The sequence below is a fragment of the Peromyscus leucopus genome, chromosome 5, assembly GCF_004664715.2.
Source record: "Peromyscus leucopus breed LL Stock chromosome 5, UCI_PerLeu_2.1, whole genome shotgun sequence".
Taxonomy (NCBI): Eukaryota; Metazoa; Chordata; class Mammalia; order Rodentia; family Cricetidae; genus Peromyscus; species Peromyscus leucopus.
Window position 1 is genome coordinate 100,783,761 of NC_051067.1, and position 15,208 is coordinate 100,798,968.

At 36.4% G+C, this 15,208-nt stretch overlaps 1 protein-coding gene across 3 annotated transcripts in view; it reads right to left on the reverse strand.

Annotated features, from left to right (window-relative positions):
• The window catches only part of Cdh8 (cadherin 8), a 368,270-nt gene that overhangs the window by 185,406 nt on the left and 167,656 nt on the right, over positions 1-15,208 (reverse strand). For all 3 annotated transcript variants that reach the window (XM_028890179.2, XM_028890178.2, XM_028890177.2), the window contains exon 4: positions 4,913-5,032. In XM_028890179.2, coding sequence (XP_028746012.1) covers positions 4,913-5,032 — 120 coding nt within the window. The remainder of the gene's footprint in view (positions 1-4,912; positions 5,033-15,208) is intronic.

Sequence of the window (15,208 nt, forward strand, 5' to 3'; positions counted from 1 at the left end):
CTAGTTGGATTTTCTGCTGTGTGATAAAATAATAAACAATGTAAACTTGGAGAGGAAAGGGTTTATTTCATTTTACAACTCCCAGATCACAATTCACCAGGAAGGCAAGTCAGAGCAAGAATTCAAGTCATAAACCTGTAGTCAAAACAAAAGCAGAAAATGTGGATGAATGTTGTTTATTGACTTGATCCCAGGCTCCTGTTCAGCTACCTTTCTTAAAAAATCCTGGGCCCACCTGCCTAGGGATACTACCACTCACAGTGGTCTTGGCCCCTCTATGTCATTCAGAACTCAAGAAAACACCACAAATACATATCTATAGGTCATTTGATAGAGGCAATTCTTCAACTGACTTTTCCTCTTCCTAGATGTGTCAAGTTGACAACTAAAGCTAACAATGACAAATGCCTCCAGAGGTATATTGGTCTTATATAAGAAGTCTCTGTTCATCTTTGAAAAATTCTTTACTGTTTCTAGGATTTTAAATCCTAGTCAAAGTTGGAGGACATTCCTGGTGTTTTTGATACATGTGATACATTTTACAATGTACATGCCTAGTAATTGTCCAACATTTGCTGGCCCTGCATGGGACTACTCTTAGTAATGTGTTCCCTGGTTTCATAAGACAGGGCTTTTCAGTTAAAGAACTTTCTAAGCACTTCAAATTCCATGGCTTAGCATAGGGTATATGCTAGAGACTAGACAATTATATGCAGTATGAGACACCTCAGTTACTCCAAGGATCCCCAAGGACCTAAAAATTGCCTGTTCCTGCTTCCTTTCTATTTTTTTTTTTTTTTCTTTTCTAATTGATGGGAATCTGACATGAAGGACTTCCTTGCCAATCTGGCTTTCTGACTCATTTGATCTTTCGGTCATGAACCCCATTAAGCCATTTTCATTCTGCACTCTATGTTCTTGTTTATTTCTCAGCATATCTAAGTGCTCCTCCTCTTCTGGTCACCACCAAAGTTATTTAATTTTGTGATGGTTCATTTTAGTTTCCAACTTAGCTTCCTCTGGCATCAATTCACAGACAAGTCCCTGGGCATAGCAGTGAGGAATTTTTCTTGAAAAGTTTAATTGAAGTTGAAAGAGACACACTGGATGTGGGGCAGCACTACCCAGGCGCAGTCCAAATAAATGGAAGTCAGAGAAAGAAAACTTTTGTTTTTTACCTGCTTGCCTTCATGTTGTGTAGGTGAGCCCAGAAGCCCAGTGGTCATCTTGCTACTGCCACTACAGATGCTGCCATTATTCATTGCATCTGAACCTATCTTCATTCATACAGATCTGAGACCAGTGGCTCTCCTGGAATCCTGTGCCCCTCAAAGCCAGATGGAGCTACTGAGCACATAGCAATGCAGATTGAGCAGCTACACGTCCTGGAGCTTCCCAGTGAAACAGCAGCTATTGGTGGATGCCTAACTGTCTCCTTTAAGCCAATCTAATAAATCCCACTTGAATGCACATAGTCATTCCATTGGTTCTGTTAATCTAAGAACAGTGACACAATTTCTATAGCCTGATAAAAACAAAACTGCAAATTTTCTGGGATGTTTATTTTTCTATTTTTATATAATTCTAAATCTCCTCTCTCAATCTCTTTTATCAGTTTCCTTTTTCCAAAAGAGAGGAAAAATTTTACATAAATAATAAGAGTTAGATTCCCTGGGAAAGCAACCTCTTTTTATTTGAACACATTCAAGTGCAATAATGCAAGAATTTACAGAGCGAGGTGTAAATTTCATTCAGCAGCCACTTCTCCAAGGCTCTGAGGCCCAAATAAGATAATATTTATAACAGGCCTCCTTGTTGGTTGAGGAAGGATTGTGTATTATCGAAGTTTAAATCAATACACTTTACAAGTGCTTTGCTGTTTTAAGAATATAAGTTTAAGCCGGGTGTTGGTGGCACACGCCTTTAATCCCAGCACTCGGGAGGCAGAGCCAGGCGGATCTCTGTGAGTTCGAGGCCAGCCTGGGCTACCAAGTGAACTCCAGGAAAGGCGCAAAGCTACACAGAGAAACCCTGTCTCGAAAAAAAAAAAAAAAAGAATATAAGTTTAATTTATTCTTCATTGATTATTAAATTTTGAGTCTGTTTTCAATTTCATTGTAACTTCTTTAGCCAAACTGTCACCCTCATCTACCAAATACCAAATATTTACTTAGCAACTACTATGTGAATTGCTCAAGTATCATTTTTCTGCAGAGCATTATCCAAAGTAGCACCAGACTTAACTTACTAAAATCTCTATAAGACAATTTTATATCAGTCAAACTGCAAACAGTAAAGTTTAAATGGATGTGTTGATATGGATCCCTATTACATTGGCTAAAAACATGAATAATGAATATAGCTGAGATCATTTAATTAGGCAAATGGCAATATATACCGAAGAAACTTCGACCATGTTAGGGAGCTTTAGTTATCTACATCACACAAGAGTTTATTCTTCAGATATAAATTATTTAAAAGATCACCATGCTTACTATATTTATGTTTTTAAAAAAGAAAACTATCCTCTGAAATAGATTGTGAGACACTTGCAAGCTGAGACTAGCCTTTGTAATTTTTTTACTCCCATGTTTAATTCAGTGGCTGCACATAGTGAATGCTCAATGGAAATTCTTGGCTTAATATCTTTATTATACAAGAAATAGTGAACAAAAATGTTCAAGTGAACAACTTTCTCCTTATGTATGCTCTCCCAACAAAACTGCCCCCGTCTAAAGTGAAGTTCAAGTTACCAGGCTACAGTGATGGCTCATACCTGTAATTTTAGGGCTTGGAAAGAGTGCAAGAAGAGTAGACGTTCAAGGCCAGCACCTAAACACATAGTGTCTTGGCCATGAGCCTGGGCTATGTGAGGCAAGGAAAGAACCGAAAAGGGGAAAGAAGAAAGGAAGGGGAGGTAGAAAGGAGGGAGCATAGGAAGGAAAGAAGAAAGGACAGATGTAGTGAGAGATGGAGGGAAGAATTCAAAAAAATCTAACATCATCGTATTAACTATGGATTCGGAGACCTGGGTCTGAGTCCTGGCTGCTCCCAATTCTACTACTAGACCTTTGATGGGGAATTGTAGAGAATATCTAGCCACCCTTTCTCTTTAAATGATGACTTACTCTGCTGTATCCAGGATTATCTTGGAGTTCAAATGAGGGTTGGGGATTTAGCTCAGTGGTAGAGCACTTGCCTAGCAAGTGCATGGCCCAGGGTTCGACCCTCAGCTCAAAAAAAAAAAAAAAAAAAAACATGAAACCATTGAGAGTTTGGGTTGGGGATTTAGCTCAGTGGTAGAGCACCCATACACAAGACCCTGGGTTCGATCCTCAGCTCAAAAAAATGAGAAAAACTTTACAATAGACTTTCTTCTTCACTGGGGAAATCATCTATCTAACCATAGCCTGAATTTAATGCACTTTACAAGTTCCTTCTTGTTTCCAAATTTATGTTTACTTTTGTAGCTGTGGCCTATTTATATATTTGCTTTTAAAGGCACATTTTGCTCCTTGAATTTATCTTGAAAAGCACAAAGAAAAAATTCAGTTTTTGATTTGATTAATGAATGACCTAACAACAAGTCATGGAATTTTTCTCAGTGGTGGTAAAAATTTATGAACCAAAGAAAAAACACACAGGTAGGCTGACTGTTTCTGATAGGTAAAATGAAAACAGGAACCACAGGATAGAGAAGACAGATACATGTGGTAAAATTGTTTTGATTAACAACTGCTCTTAATAACAACATTGACATCAATAAAATATAATAATGTAGAGGCAGGCGGATCTCTGTGAGTTCGAGGCCAGCCTGGGCTACCAAGTGAGTTCCAGGAAAGGCGCAAAGCTACACAGAGAAACCCTGTCTCGAAAAACCAAAAAAAAATTAATAATGTTAGCTATGCTCTAATAAAATGTTATATAATAATGTTAGGTATGCTCTAATAAAAACCCCATGACATAATAAAACCTGTCAGAACAAATTTAATCTTAGGCTATGTTAACGTATTTAGGGATAAATGTCCTCATTTACAAAATATATTGTTCATATGAGGATCTTTTCTATTTCATCTCTTTTTAAAGAGAAATCAATGTCTATGTGCATGTGTTCAGTGTTTATTTATTTATTTTTGGTTTTGTTGTTCTTGTTGTGGGTGGTGGTTTTTAGTTTTATTTTGTTCTTTCAAGACAGGGTTTCTTTATGTAGCTCCAACTGTCCTAGAACTCACTCTGTAGACCAGGCTGGTCTCAAACTCAGAGATCCTCCTGGCTCTGCCTCCTGAGTGCTGGAATTAAATATGTGAACCACCATTACCCAGATCATCCCCCCCCCAGGAACATATTTTAAAATATCTACCCACTCAGAACTGATAATATTAGCTGAAGTTGACTTGAATCACACAAATGCCTTTATGAGCGTTCAAGTGCTGAGATATCAATGGAGGACTACTCTGTTCCATGTAATGATAGAGACAAAAGAATGTGATGAAGTCATTGTACCATTAACAATACCACAAGGGCAGGGAGGGGGTCCAGCTCCACTTCATAGATGTACAAAGTAAAACCTAGAAAGTGACTTCTCACTTAACAGAAAGCCAATAAGTTACTGAAATCTATAATTAAATATGATATTGATCTCCCCTGATGAAAGCACCTTTCTTTCCTTAACTCCAGGATGAGAAATGGTATTAGACCATCTGCTACAAGGGTGATAGCCAACCCAAGTTTTATAATTCATTTTAATCAGTATCAATGATTGCAAGGCTAACTGTGTCCCTCACAGTATGAAGTAAAATATTATTGTATAGTCAGTGAAATATTTAGCCAAATCATTTCATAAAGCAGATCCCAATAAGTGTTTCCCTGAAGCAAAACATGTTAAATAGAATTTAAAATTTAAGCTACAAACCTGTTTCAGGCTCAATGGAAAAATACGGCTGTCCTTCCAAAATACTGTAAACCAACTTTGCACTGTTTCCGTAAACTGGGTCATCTGCATCCGTGGCTGTAACATTAGTGACAGATGTACCTAATTTTAAAAAAAGAGAGAGAGTGTGTGAAAATGGTAAGAATTTGCACAGTATTTTTGCCAAGTGCTAAATTTTGTCAAGTATATCGTACATGAACCCACTGGAGATAAATAGTTATATAGATGATAGATAGATAGATAGATAGATAGATAGATAGATAGATAGATAGACAGAGGATAGATGGAGAATAGATAGATAGACAGACAGATATAAACAACTTTGTCAGAACTTCAACAACCAGCAAGTCTTTTGTAAAAAACAATACTGCTAGGTTGTATTAATAGATAAGTTGGCACTTTTAGTCTCTATTATTTAAGATGCCTTTGTAGTTTTCATTTTAAGGATATCGGTTAGAGTTCTGTGGTTTTAAGGAATATGCAAAGGAATCATATCAAAGAAATATGAAGTAATAGATTAATGATATAATACAGCATGTAGCACTTGAGTTTTGCCAAAGTACAATGGAACGTAACTTGAAACATTGACTGCTGTAAAAAGCAGCACATAAATATCAAAGGAATATTTTATTCCATCACATTTAATTTCTCAGAACATAAAATAAGATAGGAACCACCAATTAATCAGCAGACTCCAGTAATTAGAACCATGGATAACAGAATGAAAACCTCTTCACACATTAATCTTCAGTGTTTTGCAACAACTGTACATATAAAGCTGACCTGAATGGCAGTATATAAGCTAAAATGAAATCCCTGTACTAAAGAAGCTTAGAATTTTGTGGTGGGAAGAAACAGAAGGAAACAGACAAATTGACTCAGCTACTCAGGTGCATACAAGTGCAGCAATCATGGTTCCCTCGTTTGGTCTAGCACAAAGAGAATGGTCATAGGTTTCAAAGACAGATTACATTGAAACCAAATATTAAAAAAGTCAAGTTTCTCACAGACACATAAAAGAAGAAATCCATAAAAATTATTCAATCATAAGTAAAGACAAAGATGATCATAGGATAATCTGATGACTTTTGAAACAATGGAGAACAAGAGGTGTCTGGTGTGATTAGAATCAGTAGAAGAGTGTCAGACAGTGTTGTTCTACTCAATTAAGAGTCATTCACAAAGTAGTTATTTAGCATATTTATTAAGTGGATAAATGAAAGAATATGTTACCTGATGATTTATTGAAAAATGTTAACATCACAGATAATTCATGGAATTATATGGAATCATGTTAATAATATATAACTTGCAGAATTTTTACTGGAGAGTGTCCTTCAGTGTCCTTACTTCTGGAGATAAGTAAAAGAAACAAGATGAAGCAGAAGTATATATGCAGCCATGAAACCACAACAATATTTGCAGTAAATTATATGAGGCTATGAAGCAAAGTATTGAGACTTGGAGTGCTTATTTAGAAATGCGGCCAGTTATTCACATTGCAAGACTGAAGAAGTGGGAGATGAGATGGCCTATGAGAAAGGAACTTTGGCCTTGGGTCAGGCAACTGTGTTTAGCCGAGGGCAACTACAAAGTGTTGTCAGGGATTATCAGCCTTGCACTGTCAATTACTAGTATACCCAGAATATAGGGGAAGAGAGTTTTAATCCTGAAGGATATCAATGGTGCATCTGAGTAGTATATCTTGGTGGTAACCGAAATAGTTTTGAGTTCTTAAAAGATCTTGTCAAACAAAATGTTTTTTATATACTCTCAATTGCAGTCACTGCTCAGGAAAAAAAAAAAAAAAAAAAAAAAAAAAAAAAAAAAAAAAACCACCTGTAATAATAGTTGAGTAGTTGATACTTATACTCAGAATGATGTTTGGTAAGTTTTAAAGAATACAGAACAACAATGTGCTTTAAACATCACTTATATAACACACTCAACCATACATATACTGGGAGCAATGCATTTTGAGGTGTGTGTATGTGTGTGTGTGTGTGTGTGTGTGTGTGTGTGTGTGTGTACTTTCTGAAGTGACACATCAATCTTGCTGGTGCAGATGAAGACATGGAAGACCAATAATGGCAATTATTTGAATATTACATGGACTTGGGAACAATTGAAAGGAAAGATTTTTATGTGAGAGGAAGATAGGGAGCTCAAAATTCCAAAACAGTTTTAGAAGAAATGATGGACAAAGTCTGCTATCAAATGTAGAGCTAGAGATTCAAGCTAAGATCAATTTTAGAGGGCATTTGAATTACAGAATGTGTATTTTATATGCTCCGTGGGGGAAACAAGGAGGGCCTTTCAAGCCCAGGTCAATTCTTGATATGGCCATCTGTGCTCTAAGTGCTTCCAGATTTACTTGAATGCGAAGATGCTGATTAGGAGAGAAGATCAGTTATGAGATTACAGCAGTAGTCCAAATAAGACCACTGTGACACTCTGACATAAAATGGACACTCCATTCAATTTTCTTATTTTTGTCTGTGTGCTAAGATAGTAATCTGATGATTAGGTTAGTGAGGGCTAATCACAGTTTGAAAGAGTTCTATCATAAACTGAGGTGTTAGTAGTGTAAATGAAAGTATTCAGGAACCAGATATTTGTATGGTGGTGAGGCCTTCAGGCTCTTCCTCGTGAGTTGGACTTGGTTCCTGTATAAAATGGTTTACTGAAGAACTTTGTCATGTTGGCTCTTTTGTCTTCATCCATGAGAGGACATAGATTTTTTTTTTTTTTACCGCCATAAGTGACAACATAAACTGTCTAACTACAAAGAACTTTAACTCCAAGTATGAGAGAATTAATTTATATTTTTGTAAAATTCCACTCTATAATATTTTGTGAGAATGCAGAGAATGCATGAAAGGGTAGGAGGAGGGAGGACATGGGAATCCTCAGCTGATATGTAAAATTAAATTAATTATAAAATAAAAATATTTATTAAAAAATAAAGTTTTAAGGAAACTATACATTGACTATTTATGTAGTCTGCAAAATTAATTCAAAAAATGAAAAATCAATGGATAGAGAAAAGATATACTCATAGAGTCATTTAAAGGACTGACAAATCGGAAAGAAGAGGAGTGAGAAACTCTTCACAGAAAGACACAGGAGATTGTACTTTGCTTTGTTGTTCAGTGTGTCTCCTTTGATTTTTTTATGAAGAGATATTGTTTTCTCATTGTGAAGTAATAAATTGACATGAAAAAATTATTCAAGTTTAAAGTTCACTATGATACTGTGGCAGTGAGTCCAGTCACTACTTAAGCATGAGGAAATAGAGTGAAAAATCAAAGATTATCTTCTGTTGTCCTGCATTCACTCAAATTAACAGGTATATTTGTAGAGAAAAAAAACTAAATATTTTCTGAAGAATTTCATCTTTGCATAGATCTGTGGGAGTAGGTTGAAAGAGAGTACTGTGGAAGGTTTTGCACACAGAATGAGCTAACTTATTCTGAAACACATTACTATACCTTCAAGCAAGTCATTTAACTGGACTCAGTCTCAGAGTGTGTATATATATATATATATGTATGTATGTATATATATACATACATACATATATATATGTGTGTATTGTATATAACATGTATGTATATGCATATATATATATATATATATATGAGCGTAAAGAGGGTTAAGCAAAATAATGCTTATAGATAACCCAGAACTTACAACATGCTAAGCCTAGAAGTAATATTCATGCCTCTAGTATACAACTTTCAAATTATTATCCTTGAAGTCCCATCCAGAATGATATGATACAGACAGTGGTAGACTATAAACCTTCTCAGGCAATTCTCATGTAAAGCCATTATTTAAAAATGTTTGGACCAAAGTTTTGAAAACTGCACTTCACTCCTTTTGCTTTGGCACCTTAATTTTTGTCATAATTATTTTGAGAAGGAAAACTCTTGTTCAGATTTGTTTGTAAAATTTAGCCTATTTAAAATTATTCATCTGGGGAAATGAGACATGCAGACCATTTCTTGTGGAAAGGAAGGTGAGAATATGCCCTTAGCAGTTGGCAATTTCCAAATTAGTCTCTATGACCTCTGTATCATTTTCTATTGTCATGTGTTTTATTTCATTGTGAGAGGCATCCCATCACAGTACTGCTGCATTAGGGAGAGGCTTAGCAGCTCCCTTGTTCAGTTTTTTCATAGGCCAAAACAACCATTTTTATTTGGCAGACCTCAAAATGTTATGCATAACTCTGGCTGAAAGAATAAATATTTCAGAATCACATTCTCTTGAACCAGAACACAAATGTGATTTTTTTTTAATCTCTTATTTTTTTCAAATTCTGTGCATTTAGCCAAATACCTGGACTTTTCTAGCCTTTGGCATCCTTGTGTGTATTAACAAAGTTGGTAATCATTGTTACATTGCAGACATGTTCAGGTAATTCAGTGAAATAATTTGTGTAAATACTGGGCAAAATTTACTGAAAATATTTCTAGAAGCTTGCTGTCCTTCTCACTTAAGAGTATTCTTGGCCAGGTTGTGGTGGTGCATACCTTCAATCTCAGCACTTGGGAGACAGAACCAGGCTTGTCTCTGTGAGTTCAAGGTCAGCCTAGTCTACAAAGTGAGATCCAGGATAGGCACCAAAACTACACAGAGAAATCCTGTCTCGAAAAAACACAGAGAGAGAGACAGAGAGAGAGAGACAGAGACAGAGAGAGACAGAGAGGGAGAGAGAAAACCTTTATTTATATAAAGGTAAAACTGAACACAAATTGTTTTACAATTTTTAGTGGTAGTAAATATTTAATTTGTGAATTGTTTTCCTTCACTTTACCAGTAATTGTTTTGCATGCATCTTGGGAAGTAAAGAAGATTATAAATGCAACAATATGGAGATCAAAGAGGGGAGATATGTTTTAGTGCTCTGTGTTGCAGGAGGTTGCATATAAATAAGAACAAAACTGTATGTCTCAAAGTAGAGCTGTAGGTTTTAAATTTATTCACCATAAAGTTATAATAAGGTAGTAAATATATTAATAATTCTGAACTTATCATTACACAATAGATACATGAATCTATATCAACACAAATAAAATAACATATATATAGCATTGTGCTCATATGAAGAAAGTGATTTCATTATTAAAATTGCCACAAAAAAACCCCATACGTTGGCATGCAACTTCACATTCATCACCACATGACCTCTGTCCAATCTATTTCACATCAGTTTCTGCTTCAGGATAAATTGTACTTGGGTCAGAAACAGAAAAGTGTTTAATGTAATGAGCACAAAGGCAGGCATAAGGCACTTGCCAATACAAGTTTTCTGATGCTAGTTGAATAAAAGGCATACTCCAAGATCATTCAAATCCTATGTGACTGTGAAGATGAACTACTGGTATAACAGTGCTAAGACAATCTTTTGCCCACATACTTATCTAAAATATGTCTGCCTGGTGTTTGGCTTCCAGAAATTTACATCCTTCAAAGTTAGGTACTTGGAAAGGAAAAGGAAGCACTCCTTTCTGATTGGGGTGGTATTTCTCCATAGTGATTCAAGACTGTTGATGCATCTGGACACTGCAATAGATGTGTGGGTAGGTTGTGCAGATGCATTTGTCAAATAATTATCCAGAAGAAAAAAAATAGATGCTTTGAAGTTAATCTTGCACCCGAAAAGATTCCAAGTCAAGCTGCAGTCTAGGCTTCTCCATGGAAATGCACGCAGAATGCAGAGCATGGAGGGAAATTGAAAAGTGTAAACCTTGCAGGATAATGTTTCTTCAAAGCAGCAAGTGTTTGGTGTGTGATAAATAGGGCCCTGAGTAATACCCAGGAAATATAACAACCAGGATTCTCTGTTTGTGTTTTCATTTGGAACTGTTTTTGTCCCTTTGTCAAGGATACAAGAGACTCATTTAGCTAGTGACTATAAATTTGACACTGTGCCATTTCTCCAAGAAAGCCCCTATTATAATCCAACTGGATGCTGATCCTAATTATAATAATATAGCTGTTGTGTCTCCAGCTGTTGTCAACAAAAATGATCCCACGTCACTGCAATCCAGCCTTATAGTATCAAGTCAAGTATGAGCAGATCATTCCAAGGTGATTTTTGTTTTTAACACACCCACTTTTCTGCATTTAAATACTTAGCTAAATGAAATGTGCCGGCATGCTGCATGGATTTTAATTAACAGAGAGCCTACAGTATTGCAACATCTTGCCCCACCTGAAACTTTCCTCCTATTAGCTGCAGAACTCGCATATTTTCATCCAATCATGACAGCAAACACTACAAGCAAAATTAACCATCAAAGACGTTAGTCTGTCAGGTTAGAGGTTTGGGTTTGCTGACAAACTAAGATGAAAAGCCTTCGGGAAAATAAGATGTTGGGCTTTAGGTAGCGTAGCTCTGCTAGCTTGGCTAGACTTTTTTTTATGAGCAAGTCAGCACACCAATTCTGCACATTATTCAGAAAGAAAAATGCTGGTGCTGACACCCTGAGCAGAAAAACAAAGGTTTGGTGCAGTGTGAAAATGCGCACACGGGAAAAGCTAAAACTATTATGATGAGAGGAACACAAGCCCCATTTGCAAGGAGTCATTTGCAATACATTCTTAGAGAAAAAGCGTTGAAATAGCCAGTGGAAAAATAAAGAAGCAGAACCTTTGCAAGGGCTGAAATCCAAAGATGCAAGCACTGCTGGCCTCCTTCTATAGTCTCCAAACTTTTCATTTTAATTTCCAGCTCCCTGTTCCAAGTTCGGTAGGAACAACCCACAGGCAGAGTACTTAGGCATTATCATCCGACAATGCCTTACTTAAACATTCATACACATCACAAAGAACACAGCCCTAACGGGTCATAGCCATGATGGGATTCTTCTCATTAGTTTAATAAAAGTAAACCCTTGGCTCAACTCTTGTCATCCTCCTTATTAATATCTCCAAGTACTAAGCAACATAAAAGGTACATGGGCACAGATGTCTCCATGACAACATGGCTTGTTTGTTGTGGAGCAGCAGAGCCATAATTTCACATGACCTGCATAGCTTGTTGGCATTTAAATTAACACTTACTAGAAACTAAAGCATGATGTCTGGATGTATTTAACATGTCGTATCCCGTCCATTACGTGGTAGTTTTGTGGAACAATGCATTAAGACACTCATATACTTGACTGGCAAATATTTATGTGGGTTTTGTGTTGGCCCATTTGTTTACTTCTGTATTCCCACTTACAACATAACACAACCCACGCATAATTAAGGTAAAAACTTAGCAATGCAAACAGCGAACTCATTTCACTACCCATTTCTTTAAGTGATACCATAGTCTTCAACATTTATTTCTCCAGACAGGAATCAAGCAAATGTTCCCAGTGGGAACCATGCCCTAAATCCTACCAGTATTCTTCAGTTGTGCTACTTAATTATAGAAGACACGTGCCAAATATCCAAATCTCCAAGGCTGCCTTTAGGGGGTCTTTGCAGGCTGAAGAGGATTAAACATGGATCTGGAAAAAATCATGGTTTTTATAATTTAACTCTGTATATGCAGATGTCTTCCACAGCTAAGTTCTGAAGGTAATGAATAGGGAACCCGACCACTTGACCATTCAACTTCAGGCCTAAGGAGTTTGTTTCTGGAGGATTATTGTAGCAGCTATGATAATACTGATAATAGCATATTGCAGTCTTTCTTTACTTGATCAAATCTTGCTGTAATTCAAACCCAACTGATGTGGGTGCTCAGCTTTAGGTTAGACTCCTTTCTTTAAATGTGTGCATGAATACACACACACACACACACACACACACACACATACACACACACACACACCAGAATCCCAGGTGTTAGCCCTCCTATAATTTTTTGTAAATACCCATGCATTGCTCCCTGGGTGTTCTCCTTCTGTACCACCTTTTAGCCTACATGGGGAAAGAGTTTCCCAAATATCACATGCTTCCAACAGACTAAGTATCCAGACAGGGGCAGATTAACTGATGTAACATGGACAGACAGTACCAAAATACATTCTGCAGTCTTATTTATTTACTTTTCTTGGCTCCATGATTTGAGACATCAACTAAGGAAATAAATCCAGTTTCAATATTTCTGGAGCAAAATGAGATAGAGATAAGAAGCAGTAGTGTAACAATGAAATAGCCAAGCCACTTAACATTGTGCTTTTCAAATGAGCCAGAAACTTTCAGAGGTGATTAAAATGCTTTAGAAAATGTAGTTCAGTATACAGACCCCTCTTATTCAGCCATGCATCATTCAGGGATGTATCTGTAATGTGTATGAGGTGAAAGAACTGGAGTGCATCATATGGAAATGTGTTACTGTAAAATCTCAACCATGTCACTGTGCACAGGGGGAAAGCACATTTCCAAATCTTGCAGACAATGCTTGCTAGCCTGGTGGTCTAGGAACCACATTTGCCAGGAGATAATGAGCGCAACTGCAGGCCTGGCTGTGGAAACTAATAAGCTGCATGGTTTACAGTAACATGCACATAAATAAACTTTTCCTGAATTTGGGAGACTTCCCCAACATTACAGAAAAGAAAAAGTGTATTGTAATTCCATATGCAGCCTATTTCCAGCAATAGAGTTTTCTCCTAATCAGTTTCCTATGAAATGAAATTCTTTAAATATTGGAGAACAAAACCAGCATAGTTTATGCTTTAAAATATCAGATATATTAATTTCCCGACTTTGCAAAATTATGCTACCCATGGCATTTAGATGTACCATTTAGATGTAATAGTTAGATGAAGATTTAACTATTTTTGTTTTATTACATAATTTATTCATTTGTTCCCACTTATGGGATAGATTTTTTTTTTGATAGAATGAATATACTGGATATGAGGACTTGAGCAGGAGGTTATGGTATAGGAATGTGTAAGAAAGAATTTCTGGTACAACTGTATTTGAAGATTACAGTAACAACGTATATAGCTGATATCTCTTCATTGTAGAAAACTGCAAACTTTTATTATATTTATATCTTAGACTACAGCACAATATAAAATAAGGAGTATAATTATATATATATATATATATATATATATCTCCTATAGGCATGTCAGAAGTTTCTGTTGACATTATCTTATTAAAAGACTGAACTACATTCAGCATAGCAATGATTTTGTGAGCATGAGGACATGAGTTCCGATCTCCAGCATTTATGTAAAATGCTGTGCACAATGCCACACACTGTGCTTCAAGTGCTGGGAATGTAGAGTCAAGAGGATCCCTAGGCATTGCTGACCTTCTAATATGCCCAATAGATGAGCTAGAAGTTTAGTGAGGGATCATGTCACAAAATATATATGGAAAAAAATAAGAGAGGAATCCAACATGACCTCTGTTTTCCACACATATGCATACATTTGTTCATGTGAAACATACACAAACACACATGAAAACACACACACACACATACACACACACACACACACACACACACACACACACACACGGAGGTCATACTCAGACACCAAATTGAGTCATATTCTACACCCATGAGTTGATATGCTCACCAGCTAAGAATTTCTTTTTAACATCATTGACTCAGTTTTCTAATATCAAATATGGAAATGGGACATGAGATATGGCACAGCAAGCAAAATAGCTTGCCATCAGGCCTGATGACCTGAATTTCATCCCTGGACCCCACATGGTGAAGGAAGAAAACTAACTCTCACAAGTTGTCCAGTAACATCTACTTGTGCATAATGGCACATACACCGAGCAGCACACACGTCAACCCACCACACACCAAACATAATTATTATAAGAAATTATTAAGGATAAGGACACCACACTCTTTATGTTCTTACTATGGGCCTCCATAAAAGGGCAATAAACATTATTCCCAGGGGAGAGGATATCCTTTTTGCCACAGTCACGTGTTCTCAACAACATGACTTTGTGTTTGATAAAATATGAGCTAAGGCTACTATACATGAAGATAAAAGATGCCCATCTGAGTGGCTGTTTATTTTTCTTCTTTTGGAGTAAGCTTACTTCTCTAGTGAAAAGCCAGGACTTGTAGAAATGATGACAGTGCGCTGTCAGCTCATCTTTCTGATGTGAAAGACAAAATCCTGTCAAATTTCAGACCTGGGTAAATGAAATGCCACTGAGCCAGTAGACCAACAGGGATGAAAAGACCTAAATAAAGCAGTATTTTAATTAATTTGATGTCACTAGAATAATTTTGATTTCAGAGGTATCTTTCTTAAACAATAATGTTTGCTAACACAGATA